A 25755-nucleotide genomic window follows, 5' to 3' on the forward strand; every position below is an offset into this window, starting at 1 on the left:
TTGTTCTTGGAGGACTTCTCTGTACGCAGTGACCATACCCAGGACACATTTTTTCCTGAAAACCTGGAAAATGGAAACACAAGAAGGTGAACAGCACTAGGATTGTGGTGACAACCTACAACTACTGAAGGAGGCCAGCAGAAAAAAAAATTAAGGAAAATTTAAGAAAAAATGAATTTAAGTTCTCATTACCAGACTTGCCCCAGCCTTCATGCTCCCTTCTTCAGTCAGGGACCTGACTACATGTGCAACTGCTCCCCACATGCACACACAAAATAACCCCCTGTTCTTTTGCAGTGCTATGACTGGGACTTGCACATAACCTAATGTTCCCATAGCAGCATTACAGAGGCTCTGTTGAAAAACTGTTGGTTTTATTTTTTAATTTTTAATTTTTTATTCTACTATACCACTCTAGATAAAATATGTAATATGCATCAACTAAACTGTTAGTTGTGTTGTTTAAAATCATTCACATCTCTGTGTCTGAAATGGAGCTTCTCTCTTGCCCAGCTATAATAACTTTTTTTTAAAAATTGCTTCTCAATTTAACCCTTCTCGCTCAGAAAATTGTGTATTATCTTCTATTAGGATTGATTCCCAAAGGCAAGGCAAATTTTTGTGTTTATTAACCTAGCCTTTCATTTCCCATGTATCCAGAGCTTAGAAAATTCAAAAGGGTGTCGGAGGACTAGGAAGGTTTCAGAAAGGGGCATCAAGAATGACTGAAGGCATGGAACCAGATGTGTTATGAAGAACATTTATATACATGACAAATCTTCAGGCTGGAAGAGAATATATAAAAGAGTTAGTAAAAATTACCAAATGTCAGAGAGAAGGTGAACGGGAGCTGTAAGAAGAGGGTGCATCAGAAGATCAGATAAACTCAAAATAAAGAGATATTGCTTCATGCAATACTTAGTTAAGCTGTGGAATGTCTAAAAGGTTATGTGAATTTAAAGCAATGATTCTACAAATTAATGGAACAGAATTTAATCATGGGTTACTGGATCATACAGATGTCACCTCTGCTTCACATATCATCTTGAAGTGTATGTGGCTGGAAGTAAGGGTTCTTTCTGGGACAGTACCTTTTTGGTTTTTCTGCTCTTATACTGTTGCCTGAGCTCCAAATTCTAGACAGTTTTGAAGTAGGGACACAGAGACCTTTGCTACCTCAGTATGGCAATTTTAAATGTCTACATAAATTTTACCTGTCAGCATTTTCTCAGGAATAAGTTACTTGCTTCAAAGCTTTTAGCCAAGGGTAAATCAACATGTCAGCATCCCTGTCCCACTGCTTTCAGGATGGAGGCGTTGCAGGTTACTAACAGTCACACATCTGGTCATATACATGGTTTGTTAAATCTGTCACTGCTTTCAAGATGAGAAGGCTGAATTCCCATGTTAGGTGTCCATAAGGGTTCATTGTTAGGTGAAGGAGTCTCTTACCTACTCTTTGACTCCCACTCTCATTGTGTGCAGACAGGAGGCCTACAGGCCTTTTTTGTGGCTTTCTGGTGTTACTTTGTGCACCTGAAATACTGTCTGTGGTAATTTAGAAGAGGGATGTCTAAGGAGGAATATGAGCTGGTCTCCTGTTTCTCAGCCTTTTGCTCTTTTCTGGGAGTGGCAGAGAAGTGTGTGATTTTCTGGAGCATTGGTGAAGAGTAGAATGATTAATCATGGAAGGTTTTTCTTCCCTTGTGATTTTCCTTTAGGGTTTCAGTCATCTTCACTGTTCATTTTTTCTCCAGAAAGAGCTCATGGACAGCTGTTAGGATCATGTACTCATAAATCTCATGAAAGTAAAACCCGTGCCAGCTGAGCAAGACATGATTTTAGTTAAGACTAACAGGATTTTTTGTATTTTTTTTCTTCCATGCTAACCCCAACCCAAATATAAAAGTCTTCTAATTTCAGTAGCCTCTTGTTTGTCAGCTAAAAAAGGCTGAGTTGATGGAGCCTTTTGATACTTCTTTGATTAAAAAAATTTAAAGGCCCTGTGGTTTTTTTATTTGGTTAAGGGGACAAATCCTTTTACTGCATCTGTAGAGAAAGGAGTTGAACGGGAATATGAGCAGGGTTTTTTCTGTTGCAGGTTACTGTTCTAAAGGAAATTCATGTTGGCTAATTTATCATTCGTTCCTTTTTCCTTCTGGCTGCTGTAGATCCCAATGCACTGCTCTATAAATAGATGTATAAAAGGTTCTTTTGCTGACATCTCTGAAGACAACTTTCGATTTCGCTAAATCCAAAGAAAAAAAAACCTATAGTGAATTCTCAGTGCACAGGTTAGATGAGTTAGGAAAAGAAGGGGATCAGGGTAATCTAACCGCTGCTGTAAGTGCCTCAAATAATGATCTGTTCTTTGTAATGCGTGTTTATCTATGAAAACCAGCCAAGGTGAATTAAAGGAGCATCTGAAAACAGGCACAAGTAGAGCCACATATCTTAATGTTGGCTCAGGTGTGGACTACCTGCATATGGAGGTGGGGAGGATCTTTCTCTTACTGAGGGACTACGACTGTGGCTCCAGCTGGTTCTCCTGCCCAGTGCTGGTCACACAGGCCAGTTCTACATCCCTACCTGTGCTCCCTACAACAAGCACCAACACAGCGGAGGCTAAGAAGAGTCTCCTTTGGAGCACAGTGCTGACCTGACTGAGTGCCAGGCTGAATTTGCCTCCCAGCTGTTTCTTCCCCAGTCCATGGTACTTCTGACAGGGAAAGCCATCTGTGTTACAGCCTTTTTATCTTAGCTTGTGGAGGCAAATGAAACACAGCTATCCTGATGTTTGCAGACTAATGTTGTGAAGCAGTTCAAGCTGCCTACTCCGTACAAACCTAGTCCTGACTGTTTAGGCTCTGAACAATGCAGGTACAGTTCTGGGAAGGCTGGGTGCTGAAGATGTCTCTAATTCCTGACTTTCTAAACAAACCTTTCCTTCTCTGTAACCAGTTACTCAGCTGAGTTTGCTTGGTTTGGAATGATGCTGCTGTGGAACCCTACTAAGGCCCCATCTGCTAAGAGCTTGTATTGATTTGTGTCTTAGTTTATAAAAGCCTTCAATTCACCTGTGTAAATGCCATAAATAATGCATATGTACTAGATGAAATGTGCTGTGGGAACATCCCAGAAATCATTTTGGTCTGGTTTGAACAGAGCTAATCTAATCATGGTTAGGAGTTTCTCAGTAGCTGTGAAGCAGAAAGTGTATTGTCTTCTTCTAGCTTAATGTATTAGTCAGTACACAGGGGCAGGAAGATAGGTATTTGAAAGTGGTAATCAACTTTAATGAAAACAAGAGTTTCTAATGTTAAAATACTACAAAACTTCAGATGAAACTATTTGTAGATTATATATGTACACACATAGTGGAAGTGTAGTCAAGTCCAGTCCTGTGCCTGTGATTTATCTGCATAATCCTCACATTTGTATGCCTCTTTGTCACCAGGGCTGCAGTGCTTCAGAGGCTATATGTATATTTACTAAATAAATCATTTTGCCCACTCATAGCAAACAGCCACTTTGTGCCAGCAACATTGCAGAATGCATTTTAGTATATAGGGGACATTGATGAATAATTTGTCCTTTGAAAATTCCATGGGCTTTAGGGCACCAAAATGTATTTCAGGTTGGACTAGGTCCAGATGTGTATGAGAACTCCTTGGCAGTCTTGTAGAAAGCATATGGGAGTTTTAGAGGTGACCTCTTTTTAGAAATTTAATTGGATTTTTGTTCTATTCCATTATGTGTAAAGAAAGCAAAAAGGTAAAGGGATGTGGTATTTGTTAGATTGTTCAGTTAGGAATATCCATCATATCAAGGCAGATTTTTCTTCACAGTGGTCTGTGGTCATGGCATCTTGAGTTCTCTGCATTAGAGAGATCAGCTGATGGAAAGTGGTTCCTGTAGAGGAAAGAGAACGTATTTGTATGCTCATAAATTTATTCTAATCAATGTTTCCCTGGCAGTTACCACAATTACAAGATGAAGAATGTGTCTATGTGCTATTGGCATTGTTAATTCAGAGGAAACATGGATGCAGCCCATTGTCAGAGCTGAGACTTGTCTTCCTGTCACTTTTCTGCACTTGATAGCCCCAGAACTGCTGATGTGATCAAATAGAACATTGCAGACAACAGCGATACAACAAGTCCAGAACTCAATAATTCTGCTTCGAATTGTTTACCGTCAAGAGCTTTGTATTGGCTAAAGCAGACAAACCATACAAACAGTTGTCCATTGGCAAAGAGATTTTAGGAATTTGGGGTCATATGTCAGCATTCATTACTGAAAGGACCTCCAGGAACTTAGAGAGCCTAGAGGAACTTAAAGAGCTCTTGCATGTCAGCGCAGGGCAAGATTTCAGAGCTCCTTGAGATTGATGCTGGTGAGACTTGGCTTGATGTTGATTCTCCAGGTATTATTTGCTGACAATTATAGCTCATCTGCTCAACTAGAGAACTGACAGTAGAGAGAAGAAGTATTTTAAGAGCCTTTGTGTGTCAGTTTTATAGCAGAGATTACTGAGGGTCTATGGACATGTGGAACTCATCGTGTTTCCTTTGGAGCTCCAGTGGGCATCAGTGACAATGCTGGAGATTCTAAGAGTGAGTGATGTGACAAAGTGCTTGTTGTGGAGCATCCCTAGAAGACAAGAATGTTGAGGGTGCCCTTCTTAGGTGATGAACATAAAAATAGTCGTACATGGTAAGTTTTTCAGTGATCAGAAGGGACATAAGAATTTCTGATGAATGTTGCAAGTTACTGGAAGACTGACTGAAGGTTAAATCATGAAGTAAATGAAGCGTGTGATCTGAATTGCTTTTTAACCTGTCAGGCAGTGCAGTTCTTGAAAAGCAAGTACCAGTTTGCAAAAAGGGGCTGTATCTTGAAAAGCAGTGTTTCAAGAAGCATTGACTGACAGCTTTACTCTAGGTCTCTTGTGAAACGTTCAGCTAAAAAGGTTTATTTAACCCTGGAAATATTAACAAGAGACAGAAAGTGATTTTATGATGGTATATATTTTGCAATTTTTTCCAGTGTCTGTTTCAAAAAAGGGTATTGTGTAGGTTCTGGGTGTGGGTTCGGCAATCACGATGGGCGCCAGACTGTAGGTGCTTTGGGGTGGGTCGGACGGTCGGGACGGACGGGGATGAGAGATCTCTGAAGTCAGATCTTGGAATATGTGGTTTATTGCAAAGGGCGTGGGTATAGGGGCACTGCTCAGAGCTGCAGCTGGCAGCTCTGAGCAGGCCCAAGAGAGCAAGAGAGTAAGCGGGTAAGAGAGAGAGAGAGCGAGAGGAATGAGAGTGAAGAAGAAGTAATGAGAATAGAATGGAATGGTGAAGTCCTGGTTACAATACAATAAATCATCTTCTGTACTGAATATTCTAATTGTCACTAACCAATCTAATACAAGATACAAATCCTATAGCATTTACATACAGCCTATAAGAGTTCTTATATTACCATAGAGTGTTACATCTTAACTTCTAAAACTACTCTTTGGACCCCTTCTGCTGAGCTAGTAGGGTATGCTCTGACCCTTGGACCTGCCTGCAAGCAGAGGGTATTGTTCAATCAAGAGGGGATTACCTTCAGTCGGCCATACCATTGTTTTCCAGTTGTTCAGTAACTAAGACTTGGTAATTCAAAGGTGGCTTTCATTTCAATGTCGCTTATAGTTTTCATATTCCTAAAATCTTTTGTCAGGCAATCACATTTATAAGGCTTTCCTGTTTCATCTTCCCCAACATATTGAAAATTGGAGAAAGGACAGAGAAGCCTCAGTTATGAGAGACTAGTGAGAATGCTTTGAAGATTTCAGTATCATAATCTCTTTAAAACAAAACCTGTGGTATGCTCTTTAGAGTGTTCAAGCATCTTTGACGAGATAAAGTACCAAAACAGAAAATGAATGTAAGGCTAGCCATGGAAACCAAATTGCAGCTGCAAATCACATACCCATTTCTTAATAGGTGATTAACCACTGTAGTAAATGACTGAAAGGATAGGTTTTCTTCTCCTGTTCCTATCCCAATAGAATACCTTGATAAGAGGTGCTCTAGCTATCTACTGACATGAGAGTAATGCTGTAAGGGTAATATTGAAAAACGTGATATACAGAAGTTCAGATAAGCTGATCTACTAACTTGCAGTGCCATGAATCAGGTAGATTGGATCAAAGATACCGTTTTGCCTTTAAAACCTAACAAATTCACTCTGGATGCTTGTGCTTTCGGCTTTATCTTTGCAATGAGAGATTTCTCCTCCAGTACATCAGTCACAGGCATACTGAAATTTATCCATGGAGCAATTAAACAGAAGGGTAGCCCTGAGAATTATTTTGAGACATTTTTGCTCTTAAGACCACAAGACAGAGGTAAGATTCAAGGAGATGTCAGTAGGCCACAAGCTTTTCATTTTTCTGCAGTTTGCAGTCACCATGATGGCTGTGCTGAGAGAGTAGGGGCCAGGATGGAGGACTTGTGCTGCAAGGAAGTGTGGAGAAATTATTCACTAGCTTAACCTTCAAGCAAAAATATTACACCTGTAATTTAAATTTTCAGCAGTACATGTTTCAGTTTTTTTAGGGGAGTGGGGATTTTTCCCATTGTGTTTCAGAATGGAAAGAGTTTTTGTACTCAGTTGTAATAGCAAAAGAAAGCTAGAGTGCTTCAAAGAGGCCTTAAAAAATAAGATTTCACTGACTGAGTTTTGCTCCGTTTTCCATGTTTAGTCTTGGAATTAATGGACAGGAGTAGTAATCATGCTAGGAAATGTCCTCAAACCCAAAGAAAGGTAAAAGTGTGCTGATTATTTCAGCAAAGTCTCTCTTTTTTAAAAAGTGCATACATATAGAGTAAGCTTAAGTGCTGGTGTTCTTGAACACTGTGATCTTGGGGATGCCAAGACACCCCTTGGCACAAGAGGACTGTTTATCAACTCTGGGGGGTCTTTAGCCTCGCACCTGGAAGAGGCCCCCTGTATCCGTGTATCCAGACACTCTGTGATTGGAACATGACAGTTCCAATTCTGGCAGTCCTATAGCAATGCTTTGTGTGCAAAGGTAGGGCAGGAGCTGAATCTTAATGATGCCCACCACCAGGAGAAAGGAAACTGTGCTGAACTGTGCCGTGGTGAATTGTGGTGAATCCCAGCTCCTGCCAGAGCTGGAAAAGAACTCGACCTTTAGCAGCTGTCTAAAACTGCAGTTTTCCTGGAATGGTTAAAAGTGATGGTGTGATTTATGATATGTTAAAAACCATTAAAGGAAACAGGAAAAGCAGTCAATACTTCATGCAGATCTATTGCTGGGTCATGAAGAGCTGCTCTGAGGGAGGGTGTAAAAAAGCCCTGGACAACCTGTTTTGGAGCTTTTAGTAGCTGCCCCAGCACGTAACTGCAGAGAATCTGCAAGGGCTGCAGGTCTGTCCTTGCTCTTTTCATGCCACCTCCTGATTCTGCCTGCTGAATAATGGCAGAGGGGTTTTGGGGCACCAAATCAAACACTCAGGTTTGCCATTGGTATTCAGGAGGTTAAGCACTCTGTTTACTCCTGCTCTCCTGTGCCATTTGCATTGAGGCATGAGGTTCTTTGTTTCTCTGCCAGACTCCCTGTTTATCACTATGTAGAATTAAACCTTAGAAGTTGCCTGAATATTAATTTTTCAGGCTTTCTGAGAACTGTGGAAAGTAAAGGTTGGGGAAAATATATGGGCTTCCATTAAGGCAGAATGATGAACATGCTGAGCAGTGAACAGGCATTCCAGCCTGTAATACACCCCAAACTTGGGCCTGCTACCAGCACCTCTGGCCTCCTGCCAGGACCCTGGCAGCAACTTGTACAGAGCAGTTGTACATCTCCTCTGAATGCAGGGATGTTGTGTCTGAAGGCTTAGAGATCCATAGATCTTGAGATGAGCATCCTGCTCCATGGCAAGAGGAGTCCTGCTAGAAAGGCAGGCAAACCCTTAGTCCTTGGTAGGTCTGTTTTGTGTATATGTGCAGTGTGCAAGGAAATATTCCATGCTGGAGCCAGTGGGTTTATTTTAGAGATTGCTTGGAAAGAACTTGGATGTAATCATTTTCCGATGTACATTTGAAATCAAAACACTTCTCAATATTTGGCAATTCATATTTTGAGATAGCACTTCCTTTTTAAAAATAGCTGCATGCTTTCAACATGCAGGTTTGTCACTTTTATCCCAAACCTTGTATTTCAAAATTGAACTGAAATCTTGAATTTTGTCCAAAGTTTTGAATCAACTCAAGAACAAATATGGGGAGGGGAAAACAAAACTTCTGAATTTTGTTCTTTTCTTGTTGAATTATTATGCGGCTTGTCTGTGAATCCAAATACAGTTCTGCCCTTTAGATAGCATTCATGGTTTTGTTCTATTTGTTTGGGTTTATATTTTTTTTTGCTTTCCACATTTAATTTCTTTTCTAGAAAGAGGTTTATGCAGTTTTAGCTTTCTCAAATAATGAGCATGCTGCCAAGCCTTGGCTCTTGCAAACTGCTAAGTGCTGTTGCCCATTAGCATCAAATGCCACAGCCCATATCACTTTGCTCAGTTGCTCAGCAAACACATGCTGGCTGTTGTATTGGGTTTGTGTGGCATGGGTTTGGTAGTGGTGGGCTACAGGGGTGGCTTCTGTGAGAATCTGCCAGAAGCTTCCCCTGTGTCCCATGGAGCCAATGCCAGCTGGTTCCAAGGTGGATCCGCTACTGGCCAAGGCTAAGCCCATCAGTGACAGTGGTAGTTCTTCTGAGATAATTAAGAAGGGAAAAAGTTGCTGCACAACACCAGCAGCATCTGGAGAGAGGAACAACTCAGACACCCAGGTCAGTGAAGAAGGAGAGGGAGGAGGTGTTCCAGGTGCCAGAGCTGGGATTCCTCTGCAGCCTGTGGTGAAGACCATGGTGAGGCAGCTGTGCTCCTGCAGTTTATGGAGGTCCGTGGTGGTACAGAGGTCCACGTGCAGTTTGTGGAGGATCCCTTACTGGAGCAGGTGGAAGCCCAAGGGAGGCTATGACCCCATGGGAAGCCCTCTCTGGAGCAGACTACTGGAAGGACCTGTGGCACCATGGAGAGAGGAGCTTGTGCTGGAGCAGGCTTGTTGGCAGGAACTGTGATCCTGCAGAAGGGACCCATCCTGGAGCTGTCTGTTCCTGAAGGACTGCAGCCTGTGAAGGGACCCACATCGGTGCGGTGTGTGAAGAACTGCAGCCTGTGGGAAGGACTCATGTTGGAGAAGTTCCCAGAGAACTGTCTCCCATTGGATGGACCCACACTGGATCAGGGGAAGAGTGTGAGGAGTCTCATTACCTTCTCTGATTTGGTTGGCACTTAATTAAACTAACTTCCCCAAGCTGAGTCTGTTTTGCCAATGTTGGTAACTGGTAAGTAATCTCTCCCTGTCCTTATATCAACCCCTAATCTTTTCATTATATATTCTCTCTCCTGTTCAGCTGAGAAGGGGAAAGACAGAGTGGCTTTAGTGGGCATCTGACATCCAGCCAGGGCTAACCCACTCTGGCTGTTAATGCAGCAGTTAATCACTTTGGTACTGAATGGGTTCTGTAATGATCTGACCTGTTATTTAAAATAATAATCAAAGTTCTCTAGTGACTTGCATGATTTAATTCCTTTAGGAGTCTTGCAACAGATGAGAAAATTTTGCCATGCAAGCTAAGTTACATTACCTGGAGAGCTGCTGGCAAAGAATGGTTTTAAAATACAGTCAGGAAAAGGATGTCGTAAAGAAGAGCAGTGTGGGTGAAGGGAAAACAGGGTTTGGTATGTGAACAGTGAGCAGTCTGATTGCTTTCTGTTGCTCTAACACGTTTTTTGCTGCAAGTTTGACTAGAGTTTTTGGAGCAAGATTTTTACAGGATTTTACCTGGCAGTAAATGCTGTATCAGTCAGGCTAGAGCAGTGTTGGATCTGGGTTAAGTTGTCAGAAATTTCTTAAGTGTGTGCCTATCAATAGTAAGTAATTATGCATATGCTCAGGAGAAATGCTAGCCAAGGGAAAGAAGACATGCAAATTTTTTTTCCTGTCTGAATGTGGTGGAATCTGCAGTATCACAAAAGCATGCAGTAATCACTGATGGTTTAAAACCTTGTAATAGTGACCTGTATATGTGCTGAATGCCTTTATTTAAAGATATGTGCTGAATGCCTTTATTTAAAGATATGTGCTGAATGCCTTTATTTAAAGATATGTGTGTTCCTCCATGTTTTCTCAAATGCTTAAATTGGGCAGCTTTCCCTTCATGGTGTATGACAGCACTCCTATCAAACGTTTCTAGTGCTGGGCTGATTTTGCTAATGCTGGTTCACAAGCAACATCAGGAAAAAGATTCTGGCCCTTTGCCTGCAGACAGAAGAGTGGTTAGGTGGGACAGGAGTAGGAATCAGCCTGCTGCAGTGGGTGGACCACCAGAAAAGTGTTGCCTTCAGTCTTTGAATGGAAGAGCTAAAAGGAACTGAAGAAAAATCAGATAGCTGACAAGTAGTCAACACTGCATTTTTGACAATGTGAAATGACAAGTCAGGATTTCAACAGCCTTTTTTAGTGCTTAGATTTTGTTGTTCGCTAGAGCAGTTCTGAATCAAATAGAACTTAGAGAAATGAATGCAACCAAGTGTGGTGACTTCCTTTTTCGTATTAATTAATTCTCAAATAACTGCAACACATGTGGCTTTTTTCATCAAGTTTGCTTTTTTTTTTCCCCTTGCATTTTCACTTGATTATGGACAACTTTTGTGTGTCGCCAGTTGTGGTTGCTGAATTGGGAAGTTGTGTGGTCTTCCCCAACTGCCCTGAGTGTCTACAAACCTTTTCAGCAACAACTGAATACATGGATGCTTTGTGTTTCAAAAAGAAAAAGAAAGGACGGGATAGAACACAGACTGTGTTGCACAACTCAAGAGGTTAGCCCAAGGTCTGGAATGTTGAATTAGATCTGTTGGTGTAAGAATTGTGCAGCTTAAGCTTCACAAAGAAACTGGCTTGAGCTATCCAAAGCTACTGCCCTGGTTAGAACTAATGTACCTCTGTGGTGTGTAGTTGTGTATTAGCAATTAAAAGGAAGAAGCAGAGGCAAACCTTTAACTCTCCTTCCATAGAGAAAAGGGCTCCTTCCTTACATCTTGCAGATCCTCTGCCACCTGTGTTATGTCACATGTAACTGATTAAAAATCATGTGGCCTGTTTTTGCATTATGGTTTTGTAAGAGCGTTGAAAAACGCTTAAATTCCAAAGCACGAAAGACATATCAGTAGCAGAACACTGTAGGAGTTGGGCTTTTTGTTTGACTTGATGGATGGGAAAACATGAGCATTTAACTTTGAAATGTTTGGTGTGCTGCTGTTTCTAAGATTGGAGAACCATACTTGACTTTTGAAATAGAAAATGCACTTCACTGGCCTTGCTTTCGCTAACATCCATACAAAGAACAGAGCAGAAAAAAGCATATGTCTAAATTACAAACCCAAAGCTTTGAGGGAGGGGTGAACATGTGGAGGTATGTCAGGGAGGATGGTGGGTGATTTGAAAAGAAATAAATGCCTCTTCTGTGACATGGGTAAGTCTGTTCTCAGAGAGCTGCACTTCTGTGGCATGTTCAGCTGAATGGGTTTTGTCAACATCTGCCTGAAATTTGTTGCAGGATAAGGATGTGTAAAATGAAAGCAAAACCTGGAAAACCTAGCACCATTGAAGTGATTCTGGAAACTCTTGGTGAGGCACATGATAGAAAAAATAGTTGCCCCTTGTCCTCTGGGCTGTGATGAGTTGACCCCCAATCCTCCTTTTGTCCGGTGAACTGGGAGTGTGTGGGCACGGGCAAGTTTATCTCTGGCATTTTGCTCTGCAGTCAGAATGGATTTACTGCATGCTTGCTGTCAGTAGCTCAGTCGATAACTTGATCAATAAATCACTTGCTTCTGATCATCACCTCTTAGTGAGAGTAGAGATCGCAGTAGTGTAGGTATTTGTGAGATGTGTGGATATTGGGATGGAGGGAGCTTGGCTTTCAGGGAGATGGGTCAGGTTAAGGCAATTAAATGGGGAAGATGATTTCGTACTCATACATGAGTATGAAATACAGGAAAGGAGGTAAGATGAAGATCTCCACTGGTCCTTAAACCAGGCATCCTGTCTCAGAAAAAACAGAATCTTAATCAACTGCAGGTCCTCCAGCCTTTCAGACATGAAATAAATACCAGAAAAAGAATACCATTCATTCAGCTGTAATGCTGTTTGGCTCTAGCTTTCCTTAGCATTGAAAACCAACTTCACCTTGTCCCAGGTGACATCTTTACTGAGGATGTCATATTCACTTGGGCTGTGTCTGGGGATGTCAACAGAATCTATTGCTTCAGTCTTGGTCCTGGATTTTTGAATTCCACTAGGCATTTTTCAACAAATGTGGTTCTCATTTGCACCTGTCTGACAAGAAAACATTGTGAGGTTTGCAGCATCTTGTATTTTCAGAGGTCTGGACTGTAAATAATGGGTTTTGGTTGGCATGGTAGTTGGTAGCATCTCAAAGGCTGATATTGTGAACTCTGATTTACTTGGCTGTGCAGGTACAGCCATAGCTGACACTTGGTGTAATTAAGTTAATTAAATACCATTGTGGGACTCTTTTTAATTTCCTTTGCAAAGTAGTTTTGACTGTAGCTGATTCTTGCTTAGACAATGTTCCTTCTCCTCATCTCTCTGTAATTTAATATCCAGCTACTTCACGACTCGATTGCATTGTTCTAACCCTTTACTCGCTCAATACAGACAAATGCTGATGCTTCAGTGCCTTCCTTTTCCTCTGGGACTTCTGTTGCAGGCACAGGTTTTACTCTGAGTCAGTAAAATAAGGTTGTGCTCCATGACCTAAAGAGATAGGATTGTCTTGCTGCCACAGCCTGCAAACAGGGTGTTCAGGACCTCATGCAATATCTGCTGGCTCACACCTGACAAAAAGAGATAAGAAGAGTAATTTCCAGTGCACTCTAGATAATACAGGGTTGATGGCAAGTTTTCACTTAGTTAATTAAACTAGCAGCCTACTCAGAGCCTTTCTCAGAGAGCTTTAAAAGGTCCCAGTGGGATGGTTTATAAAGTTTCTTAGGTTTCACTCCTAGCTTGATGTGTTTGGAACTGGTGTGTGCATCCATACAGTGTTCTGTGCTACGTGTGGCCTCCAGTAGTCCAGGCTTTCCTCAAAGTTAAACATCCTGTGATTAAATACTAATGAGGATACTAAAAGTAATTTTAAAAACTTCAGGTTTTGATTCTGTTCAAGGTTTTGCGATGTGTCTTGTGTCTCAGGAGGCTTAGATGGCATCCCATAACCTGAATTGTGAAGCAATGGGTAGATGCTGACCCACTTATAGCACTTGCAGAGAATAAATATTTGCCATAATGCTTTACTTCAGGTCCTAATCAGAGAAGGTGGCCATGCAAACATGTATGGTAAACTACTGTCAAATGTGCTTTTTTCGCTTTTTTTCTAGTCTTTGCTTTTTTTTTTTCCCCTCACCTTCTGGATTTATTGTTTCTTCATACCTCACTGTTTGTTTTAGAGAGCAGGTTGCCTTGTACATGGGAGTTAAAAGCTGGTGTAGCTGAAGGGCTGTGTTTGGTGTTAAGGCAGTGTTCTGTAACCCATTTCACTGCTCTACACCACCTGGCTGCAGGAGACTATCACTCTGTTTGCATCACAGAATGCTTGGATACTGGAAGAACCACAGCCTCTTTGGCCTGTGGACTGTACTTGTTTGGTACACCTGAAGAACTTTGGACAAAGGAATGTATATGAGGTGAGAGAACTGGGAAATAGGTGCTACAGGAAAGGTTGTTAAAGCTCTGAAAAACTTAGTTCCATATTAATATTGCTTGCTATGGCTCTGTGCAGATATTAAGCCAGGACCACAGCCCGAGGGCAGTAGGTGTTTTTTAAAAGTATATATTAAGGAAGTTTCAAAGAAGGACTTCTCATTTTAAAAGTTGGCTGAATCTTCAAAATTGGTAACACAGATGTGGAAGAAGGATAGACATCATGCCTAAAATCCCATAAGCTGACATACATCATGGTTGGCTCTCACACCTTGGACATGCTAGACTGAGCTGCAGGTTTCAGTGCTGGCAACCCGAGCCTGGAGGGCAGGCTTGCTCTCTGTGATGTTTATCTGTTCCATCACACAGCTCCAGCTCTGTTTGTAGTTAGAAGTGAGTAGGTATAGCTGGCTGCTGCTCTCTGGAATTGAGGTGTTATGAAGGGTTGGTTTTTTAATGTTTTTACTTTGGTTAAAGTAAACTCTTGCCACACTCACCACTAGTAGCCAGCTGTTTTAGAGCAATGAAATGTGCCATAAAATATGTCATTTGATCTCTCATAAATGTTTGAGATGAGAAATGTATTTGCTATCAAGTGATAGCTTTGTTGTAGAAGAGTCAGTTGCAGATCAGGAGATGAGCAGGAACACAGATCAGGCTGGTGCCCCATGCTTCAATATTTTCACTCTCAGTGCCTAGGTAATATTTTCTACTTTCATTCATACCACTTAAACTATCAGTGCCACTGGTTATGGATACTTAAGAATTCTGATGCTTATTGAGAAAAGGGAACAGAAATGCTTCTAGATTAGTTTCCAGTGATGCACTGGCTGCATGAAAATAGGTGAGTGGATAAATTCCCTAAGTTGTAGTCTCAAGTGAGGTTGTGCAGCTGTTCCAAAAGATGAGTTAACTGCTCACCCATGAGGACTTCCTTAGTTAAAAAGACAAATAGAAGTTAAATGAGGTATTTGATTTGCTTGACTTAAATTTATAGACATGAACCATAAAAAGAGAAAATCAGCATATGCTGCAAGCTGTGGTGGTACCAGGTTGGTATCCAGCAGACAGTGAAGTTTCAAGATGCACTGCATAGCTGCCTGGTGGTTCAGAAAGCACACCCTCTGCTTCTGCCCTTGCAGAATGCAGCTTGATAAAACCATGCCAAGAAAAGTGAGAAGCTCAGTTGCTGTGTGTGCACTCTTTTGTCCCCTCCTTATTAAATAAATAGACCATGTATCTCTGTCTGCCATGGAGCCTGTCATCACGATCAATAGGTTTCGGGATGGCAGAATTGAACAGGTGTAGCAGTTGCTTCTCCTGTCAAATTGCTGCAGTGCTGACTCGGATATTTTCAGTGAGCTGTAAAGCAAGTGCTTTTGACTAAAATATCCTTTTGTCTTGGATTCTTCCCTGCAGTTTATTATTGTGTCTGGAAGATGCCTCCCACTGTGAGTTGTGGACTTTCAGCTTAATGTCAGTACTCATTAAATTGTAGGAGCAAAAGAAATTTAACAGACTGGAGTTAAACTACAGTAGAAGAAAGAATTTGATACAGAGTTCCAGGGAGTTTGCTTGCTTTTAATTGGTGAAGACAGCTTAGGTATGGTAGGTATGTGTACTCTATAGCAATGCTTCATGGATGTGTGTTAAAATAATCTAAACCCTCTCACCTCCTGCCAGGTGGGGTTGTACATACGGAGCAACTCAATCTAATTGTTGCAGGCATGGAACAGATGGGGTTTTATTGTCTGGAGTGCTGGGAGTGCCTATGAGAGCAATGTCAGCAGGATCCTTGCCCCAAACAGCACTTGCTGACACACAGCTTGCTGCAGGAAGATTGGCTTGGAAGCTTTACACAAGTCTCCAGCAACCATGGTTGTGATGGCTTGTATGGGAGAAAATGATATGGGAGAAAATGTGTAATTTACTTGCTGCCTTGTGCTTGAGCAGTTTCCAACATACCACATAGTAGAACACTGAGCTCTTACCACCTTGTTGTTTTAAGACACTTTGTGGAAATAATTGCTCTTATTTCCACTTCATAAAGGAGAAACTGAGGTGTATGAGAGGGAGAAGGAACTGCTGTTGCAAATCACAAAGAAACTGGTTACTTATTGATTCCTGTTCCTGAACAGTAACTACTTCATCTCAGGCCTTCTTTTTGTAGTAAAGCAGCTTTGTGGAGTGTGATGAAGGACAACTATGCCCTTTCCTGCTTGCCTATCCTGAGCCTTCATCATGGATGAAGCTTAGTGCATGCTGGAGTATTTGTCCATCTCAGATAGTGCCAGTTTTTATTGCAGAGGGCAAGTGAACTGGCTGCCTTTGCTGTGCATTCAGTTTTACTCAATGAAGACTGAGATGCATTCCCTGCTGCCCAGTGCACTGCTCTGGCACAAGCAGATGAGAAGATGAATGTCTGCAGTGAGTACAAAGTTGCCCTCAATTTCCTGTGAAGGGGTAAATACCAGCCAAGAGCTGCTGCTTTTCTACTCCACTCTAACAAAATGTAGGAAGAAGTGAACTTGTGGTGTTGCTTTTATGGTACAAGAAATGTTTGGGAATCCACAAGAATACTTCATGTCAGGCACTGCATGCTGGACCTGTGAAGTGCAAAGGCCAGGTTCATGCCGGGAATGATGGCTCAGCATTTCCATCTCTATAATAAGCTTTGCAGCCTTTCTGTTCTTCCCTTAGCCTACTTTCAGCACCTCCACAGTGCTTCATTTTGCTGCTTAAGACAAGAGGACAGTGTTGTCTTATGGGACTCTGGAAATGTAGCTGCTGTCAGGCAAGAGTGGGTATTAGACAGCTCATCTGCAATAACTTGATGGGGAGAGTCTGGAGGTCAGAGAAAACGTGCTGAAGAAATGCTGCCTGCCTGAGCACAGTGATTTTGCTTTCCCTGCACATTGGACCCAGACCAGCTCATTGTGAGGTTAAGGAAGGCGAGGTACCTTCCTTGCCATGGTGGATCACCTGGGCTGGAAGATCCTGTGAACTGTGGGACCAGTACCTTCATGCTGGTGTGTTTCAGTTCTCATATCTAACGTTAAAGCTAGTGGCAAATGAAATTGAGGAGTTAATTAAACCTTTTCTTTCCATACATGCCATATTGGTTTTCATAGGAGCCCTTTTCTATCAGCAGACTGTGTTTTCAGAAGTTATTTTACTCTGGGCCCCTCTGCAGGGCAGCACTGGTTGTTTCTGTTTATCGAGGAGTAACTCTAGGCAGTTTCTAAAGACAATAAACCCAAGTTTTTAAATGTTACTGTCTGGAGAGCTACTGCAGCCACTGCAGAAGCAAGTCCTGTTGCAGTGAAAACAGTAAAGGGAGGGGAATCCAACTTACTTGTGGGGATTCCTTCTCTCACCATAGCTCTAGGTGAGAGCCACAGTGGGATATCCCTATTTGGGGAATAAAAACCCCAGTAGGGCCCACATGGAGATTCTTCTGTTTCTTACCTTCCAGCATATTTTGAGGGAGAAAGGGCAAGTAACAGTAATTTCAAGACTGGCCAATTTCTGCAGCTTCAAGAATAGCCAAAGTAGAAACTTTCCACCAGCTAGAGCTTTGCAGTTTGCAGAGGACAGACTGCTCTGGGATCTGTTGCTGTTTCTCTGATCCTCGCTGTTCTGCAGTTTTTCACTTCTGTTTTTCTTGATCCTATGTGCCCTTCAGTCTCCTTTTTCCTATCTCTCTGCTTCTTCCTTTGGTATTCTTTCTGTGTTTTTTCCATCCATGGTTTATGTCAAACTGAAGTCTTTCATGATGCTCAGTGAGTAGCAGCACTGTTACAGATTCTGTTGCCAATGCACTTTTCTGTGCTTTTCCTGTTCTCTTGCATTTGAGATCCTTACCCCCTGGGACAGAAGCTTTCCACCACTCTGGCTTGGTACAATACCTGTTACAGTGGGACCTGCTTTTACTGTCTAATAATATGATTAATGCAGCTAATACAAATAAATAATCCATTTGCACTTCAAGGTTTCTAAATCAGGGTGATTTCTCCTGTAATCGTTCTCCTCTTCATGAAGAGTTAAATGAATGCAGTAAATATGCAATAAATGCAAACATACATAAATGCAAGTGTCCTAGGTCGTTCATCCTGAGAAATATGCACATTCATATGTGTCTCTACCTGCTTCTAGCATCATGGTGTGTAGGTAGCTTGAAGAGCTGCATGAAGAAGTGATGTGAGTTGTGTTTTTTGGAGACCATTGGTATGGCTCATGTATTTATTGGGAAATCAAGATCTCTCCCCGGGAGACTGAGGAATAAAGAATGTGGAGATGGCTTGTGATCTGCCTTAGAGCACTAAGCATTAACCTCAAGACAAGACACTGGGAGCCAGGTTTTTAATTGCTGAGCCTTCTACTTATTCAGCATCCTTCCTTTCTCCTGTGACAGTCTCCTCTTGTCAGTTCACTGCTGAACTGTGGATCTGTCAGAGGAGGCAGTGTTGCTGAAAGGAGGCAGTGTTGCTGAAGTGATATCTCTCAGTCCCTGGAGAATTGTCCCACGAGTGCTGTGAAATTTGTATGACAAATGGCAGCCAGCCCCACTGAGGGAGGGACTTGGCAGTGTGGAAACATGTAAGTGCACGTACTATGGAAGGCTGTGTGGGAACTGCAGCATTTTGTCTTTCAGTTGATACTTCACCATTTCCTTGCTTTACAAATGTGTTGAAGATGTCCATGCTTCATGAATACCAAACACAAGGGTTTTCTTTTTTATCTCCCATGATCAGTATGAGGATCTCAGTAGAACACATCATCACAAATCTTCTGTAAGTGCTTTAACTGCTCCCTTCCCCCTCCCCAAAGCTACTGGCTAGTATGGCAGTAATTGAGGCAATCACAGTGTAAAAATAAATCATTGCCAAGGATCAGCTGTTACGTGAACTAATGGTGGCAGAACCACTGGTCTCTTGTCCATTACAGGGAGACTGTGTTTCAAAGCTCTGGTCTCCCGTTGTCTCCAGGATCAAAAGCCTGTGAAGAGGCATCTCTGCAAAGTGAATTCCAGCTGTTAATCAGTGAATATCCCAGGAGGCCAGTTGCTAAAAACATGCCCCAGGGACAAGATATATTTTGAGAGATGGAAGAACAGCAGAGGTGTATGAGAGTAGCTGATGCAGAAAGTGCCGTCTGGGACGGATAGCAATGGAATTTCTCATAGCAGATGAGCGAGAAGGAGCTGCACCATGTGCAAAGCCTGGCCCTGGTGGGCATGTTGGGCAGTAAGAACTTGGCTACACAGAGCCAGGATTGAATCCAAGCTCTTCATGCTTCTTTACCCTAGGCTGCCTGTGAGTTCAGGGAAACAGCTCTGCAGATGGTCAGGTTGGGGAGGAATTCTTCATAGTTAAAACAAATTAAACAGCTGGACTTCATCTAGTCACTGAGGACTTGTCCATTCACCTTTGAGGAAATGAGGAAGGAGACTTGAATTCTTTCCCTTCCTTGATGTCTTCTGATTCTTACTGCAGTGGCAGCTGGTTGCTGGTTTTGCTTTCACTGGGTGAATCCCAGCTGTGATTGCAGCTGCTGCTCCACTAGCTCAGATCCAAGCAGAGACTTGTGAGCAGGCGGCCCATGTTGAAGTGCTTCACAGCAGTGGGTACAAATGAATGCTAAATCTGTTCCCTGGTAAATGTTGGAACCATGTGAGTGCACTGAACCCGTCTGAGCTGCCAAACCTTCTGTCAAGCCAGAAGTTAAGTTGTTGTAAGTCTGTGTTCCATTTTCTTTCAATGACTTGTAGTGTGTCCTGTAGGAGTATAAATATGACTCCAACCAGGCATGAAACGTGCAGCTTGAAAGCCAGAGTGTTGGGGAGGCTGGGTAATGGACAGTGTGATTGTGACTCACAGGAGCTGCTTCTCTGGTCACACTGAAGTGGGAAGAGCCTGGGCATGCCTCTACCTGCCTGTTTGTCCTTCTCCAGAGGGAAGGGGGTTAAGGGAAGCGTGGTAGAGGCAGTGCTGAATTTGTTTTCTGGATGTAACTGTCAAGGCTGGTGAGAAGGCAGAAGTCCCCCTGTGCCTAGTGTGTACAGATGCTGTAGGAGCAGCTGCAGGAGAGACTGGCCCTGTGTGCTGACTGGCACCTGGTGTGCTGGTGAGGTGTGGCTGGCAGTGTTGCAGTGAGTGTAGCACAGCCAGGAGGGTGAGGAAGATGATTCTGTCGCTCTGCTCTGCTCTCATGAGACCCCACCTGAGGTGCAGTGTCCATCTCTGGTGTCCTCAGCACAGGAGAGACGTGGACATGTTGGAGGCAGTGCAGGGGAGGCCATGAAAGTGTTAAGAGGGACGAACCCTTTTGTGAAGACATGCTGAGAGAGCTGGAGAAGAGAAGGCTGTGGGTAGACCTTATCGTGGCATTTCAGTACTTAAAGGGGACTTAAAAGAAGGCTGAGGAAAAACTTTTTAACAGAACTTGTTGCAACAGGACAAGAAATAATGCTTTTAACTAGGAAAGTTGATATAGATTATATATGAGAAATAAGTTTTAAACAATGGGGGTGGTGAGGCATTGGAACAGGTTGCTCAGAGAGGTGGTGGATGACCCATCCCTCGAGGCATTCAAGGTCAGGTTGGATGGGGCTCTGAGCAACTTGATCTTGTTGAAGATGTGTCTGCTCATTGCAGGGGAGTGGTACTAGGTGAGCTCTAAAGGTCTCCCTACAACTGAAACAATTCTGTGAACCTATGAATTGCAGATTCTGTTTGGGTTGGGGTTTTTTTGGGTTGGTTTTTTTTTTTCCCCCCTCTCCTGCTCTCCACACCTTCCACACTGTTTATCTGTGTATTTAAAGAAGTAAGGATGCTTCTAGGCAGGTTTTTGTCCACTGGCTCTGGTTGGCACCACTGAATATCACGTATTCCTAGACTGAGGCACAAGCTCTTAGCTGTGATGAGGTCTGGAGAAAGCAGCTGAAAGTTCTTCTGCAGAGGGAGGTGTGGGGAGGAGGGAACCTATTAGAGTGAATTTTTGTGCTGATGCATATGAGAGTGGAAGCCCTGACTGCTGCACTGTAATCTGGCTGAGCAAGTGTTCTCCAGGCACAGTTAGAACTCATCTGTGCCTAGCACTGACATGGCCTGTTCCCATGATGAATACTTACCTCAGCAGTGGGTCTCTTGAGTAATATCCCAACTAGAGCAGTTGGAAACTCTGTCCCAGGGAGTCTTTTACTGTCCTGCCATTTATCTTCTCAGCAGCACCTGACAAGCAGAGGGGAAGGCTGAGGAAATATTCCAGCTGCAGTTCGGTGGGGTTTTTTCCCCAATTGCTATTTTACTTTCAGTTTTAGATTTCTCACATCTGCTTCTAGGTCTACCTAGAAGGGAAAGGTAGTGGTGCAGGTTGGTTTAGGCAGTGAGACAAATGAGGCAAAGGAGCAGGAGTGACCAGTATTCACTGCTGTGTTTGGGACACTGACATAAGTTATCTGTAATGATCTAAACTGGGGATGAGGACTGAAGTTATTATGGTAAGAATTCAAAATGTAGTGGTTATAATGATGGATGACTACAAGTAAGAGCTAGCTACAACATTTTAAATTGAGTGAAAATCTGAAGCAATAAACCATCAGCTTCATCATACCAGGCAACAAAGTTCCACAGAGCAAAATGTCACGTGACACTGATTTTGGAAGGGATGAGGAGCTGCAGTTCCTGAGCAGCATGGGGCAGTGATGGCCAGGTTTGCTGCCTCTCTGCTGGAACACAGAGCAGTTTGCAGCCTGTTCCCAGCAATTCCCCCTGCCAGAGCAGCAAGCACAGTCCAGTATCTGCTGGGGCAAATGCAGCCACGTGTAGGACAGTACCTGTGCTTGCAATTTCCAGCAAGCTCATGTCAGAATCTGCATTGGCCTCAGCAGGGAGCATGCCTTCGGCAAAGCAAACAGTACCGTGTGGTGAGGGAGGACTTTCTTGCAGGACTGCCTCCATGTGTACCTGCTCAGACTGGCACGGAATTTCTGCTGCATCTGTAATTTGTTCCTGAGACCTCTGAAAATTTCCCTCCTTTGTTTCAGAGCCATCATCAATCACTTCAACCCGAAGATAGAGTCTTATGCTGCAGTGAATCACATATCACAGCTCTCTGAGGATCAGGTAAGCCACGCATGCCATGGCCTTTTGTCATGTTGGCCTCTGGAATATGGGTGTTCAGGAGTACCTTGTGCTCACTGGGACTGATGATGTGGCAGCAGTAAGAGAGATGCAAGTGGGACTCTTGTGTTCCTTGTTCAGATGCGTGTGAGAGAAAGAAAAGCAAGAATTGCTGTAGCCAATTTTACTGTCACATACAGAGATTTTGGTCCTGCAAATGTAGAAAGACAGGTATGATCAAGGAAAATATGCAGCATTGTCAGCAAGTGTGTTTGGAGACTGAGGGTGCTGGCATTCAGAGTGGGACAAGAAGTTTCTGGCAGCAAACTTAGTTATTAGAGAACTCTTGAGCACAGTTTGATTTTTGTCTTTTGGTGATATTGGGGACCCAGAACTCTGGCAACAGCTGGTAGAAATTTTCTAGGGTGTAATTGAATTCAGTTGGGTTAGATTTTAAAAAGCAGAGGTTTTTAATAAAGAGGGTGATTGGGTTAGGTTTCCCTTCCTTAATTTGGCCTGGTTTGCTTGCTTCATGTTCTGCTTGTACTGCATAAATTTGTAAATGTGGCTTTTTGAAAATAGGCTACTGTGAGTGGTCTCAGGAATGGAAGAGATGGCCTATTTCCCAAAATAAAATATTGGAATTATACATTAATCAGTCTTGGAGAGATAAATGACTCTGCAGGAGCATGTGGTGGACAAAATGCAGAGCTGCCATGCGAGCTTGGGGAATCATCCTAGACACAGCTGCATCAACAGCTCTGGACCTTCTGGAGAAGAAATTGTTTATGCAGTCTGGGACGGACCTTGAGTCTGTCCTAGGTAACCTAAATTACCTTGGGTTATCCCTTCCACTGGATGGGATTCCATACTTGTGCTTGCTATAAGGTCCTGACTGTATCCTGCTCTGCAATTCATTTCTCTTTCTGTCCAGGATATTTTTACTATTTCTTGATTATACCCTTTCGTGTTTCCCACTAACCTTTTCATTTATTAACGTACTTGATCTGTAATATGTAACACCCCAAAGACTTGGGATGAATGCTGTACTGATGCAGTGGGGGGAAAAAAGGTGGCCTCTACTGCTTTTTATTCTCTTCTTGGTAGAGTTGGATAGAGGAACATTGGTTTTAATTTACTCGATTTTCCTTATTATTCTGCCTCTCAGAGTCACTGTATCCGCAGCTATGCTTTGTGATGGTTCATGTTATCAATCCTCATTCATTGATGATACACTGATTACATCAACCCAGGCCTCCGAAAAAGAAAAGCTTTGATAGCCCAATTTAAAACTGGAGGCTTGGATAGAGGGGAATTTTGCATAGTCTTTGAGTTAGTCTGAGAAAGGAAATGAGCTTTTCACTGTCAGCTCTGTGTAGTATTCTTCCCCCAGCAGTTCAGGGAGGTCAGGTTAAATCCTTTCTTCCTTGTGTGTTATTCTTTAAATAAAATCCCTAGCAGCAGGCAGATAATGAAATCAGTGCTGATGCATGAAGCATTTTGAGGAAGATGATTAGGAAGTTGAAAGACAGACAGATTTCTCTTTTTTCTTTTCTCCCTTCATGCTTTCTCTCAACATAGGGAGAACATCAAACAAAATAAAGCAATAATAGCCCCAGATGAACTGCAGAGAAATAAGGGAGATGTCACTGTGGTGAGGGAGTGTGTGGTCTCAGGGTGTTTAATCAGCACTCTGCAATTTGCTGCACAAGGAGGAGAGGGATGGAGACTTCTTGCCTCCACTTTCCGTTGCGCCAGTGAGCTCAGGTCTGTGTGTTGGACTGTGGTTTCCCCTCTGTCAGTAGCTGTAAGTACATGAGAGGTACTGGTAGTTGGCCCAGATCAAGCCCAGGGTCTGGCTTTTGTGGGCTAACAGAATTTGCTGCTTTCATTGTGTGAGCTGTTCAGCATGTGAGTGGGAAGGGGAGGGATCAAGCTTGCCTTTTGCCTGCTGCAGTCTCTTCCCTTTTTTGTTTTTCCTTCCAGCTGTATCTTTTGTTTTAACTTGTGTGTTCACTTAATTACCTATTTCTTCTCTCCTTAAATATTTTCTACACAGCATCCACCATCCTTTATAGCCCTGTCTTTTGAAGTGTAGCACATTGAAATATTTAATGCTGACATTTGTGTGTCCACATAGATACTACATTTGGGACCGGTCATTTTCTCCTTTGAGTTATTCCAGTAGTTTCAGGAGAGTGGTATTTCTTTACTGTAAACATTTGTTTTTACAGTTTCAAGGATTCAACTTTTCTTTTAATGAAAATTTCCTTCTCAGACACCAGTCTTTGACCAGATTCTCATATGCCTCCTTACACTCCTCTGTGGTATCTGAGAATCTGCTGTTAATCACGCAGGCATAGCTTTGACATAGCTTTGTCTGAAGGGGAATTTCCAGCTGCTCTGATTTGTTTCAAATTTACTGGAAGCTAAGTTGTGACACCCTGTTTGTGTGTTAGATTATTTTTTTTATTTATTTCTTCTTATATTTTAATATCCTTAAAAGTAGCTAAGTAATCAGCTCAAAGAGATTTTGCTCTATCTTCTTCTTTTCCTAATCCTATTGGAGCTTTTATTACCTTGTTAATCACTAATGTCCATTTATTACTATTCTAAGTCTGTCATTTCAGCGCTTTCTCCTTTTTTATTTACAAGCATTAATTTTAACAATATTACATGCTGGGGGAATTTGAAAATGTTGGGCATGGGATTGTTTTAAGCATAGACTGTTAATGCCACTGTATGTTCTCAGCCCTGGAGATTTCCAGGAACCATAGTCTGAATATAGAGGTTTCTGGTCTAGGCAGGTGTACTTGTAAGACTTCATGGTACTGCTTTGCTGACTGTTGTGGGGTTTATCCACTGTTAAGGGGTTTATCCAATGTTCTGATCAGAAATACTGGGAAGAGACCTTTTCCATCCCATATTCTCTCCAGCAAAGAGTGGGAGATTCCCAGGGGCAAGCAAACGATGAGCCATTTCAGTCTATAAACACCATGGGATCCTCAGTGCCTTTCTGCAAAGCATTTCCTTGCCAAGGCAAGCTCAGAATCCGTCCTAGTCATTAGCTGTTTTGACCTTGCTGTAGTTCCTCACTATGAAGCAGGGAATGTCTTAGCCAGTTATTGGCATCTTTCCTCACTTGCTAATTTGTTAAACCTGACTTCAGTGTTAATTTGTTGTTTTGTGGTATTCTCTCTCTCAACACATTTGGCTCCTCCCTGCACATCCTTCAAGAGATTGAAAGATGCTGCACAGTCAGAAAGAGGAGATTGGTCGTTAACTGCCAGTATAATTTTAGCTCTTCCATGCAAGTGATTATTCCCATGTCTTCAAAGAGGTTTTGGTACATTCTTGAGTCAAAGGGCAAAATAGCCTTTTATGAAATGAATTCATAAGCTTATCTGTGCTTTCCAGATGATTGGACTGCCTTGTACTTAATATGTTGGAGGCAGTAGACTTTCTTGGTGCCATATCTGATCTGAGAAGCTCCCAAAATATTTTCTAGCATAAGCAGTTGCAGAGAACAGGGTCAAGGCAGTGAGGAAACGGCAACACGAGAGTTGCTCTGGAAGAGCAAATGCAGACAAACAGAAAGGATGAAAACACAGCATGAACGGTCTAGGTGGGGTCTCACTTCTGCCTTTTCTGGGTGTGAAAGAGCAGCTGTTGGTAGGGAGGCAGCTCTCTGCCTGATAGCAATGTAGTACAGCTTTAAAGAGAGGCTAAAGTGAGAGGAATTTAGTCGTTTTGGTTGGATCTTCTCTGAGCAGGG

The 25755-nt window shown here is 42.5% G+C and overlaps 1 protein-coding gene across 1 annotated transcript in view; it reads left to right on the forward strand.

Annotated features, from left to right (window-relative positions):
• CUNH10orf76 (chromosome unknown C10orf76 homolog) overlaps positions 1-25755 on the forward strand; it is a 118886-nt gene that overhangs the window by 62339 nt on the left and 30792 nt on the right. Inside the window, exon 23 of the mRNA XM_008643836.2 lies at positions 21905-21983. Within this exon, the coding sequence (XP_008642058.1) occupies positions 21905-21983 (79 nt within the window). The remainder of the gene's footprint in view (positions 1-21904; positions 21984-25755) is intronic.

This window comes from Corvus brachyrhynchos, unplaced genomic scaffold, assembly GCF_000691975.1.
Source record: "Corvus brachyrhynchos isolate BGI_N302 unplaced genomic scaffold, ASM69197v1 scaffold61, whole genome shotgun sequence".
Lineage (NCBI taxonomy): Eukaryota > Metazoa > Chordata > Aves > Passeriformes > Corvidae > Corvus > Corvus brachyrhynchos.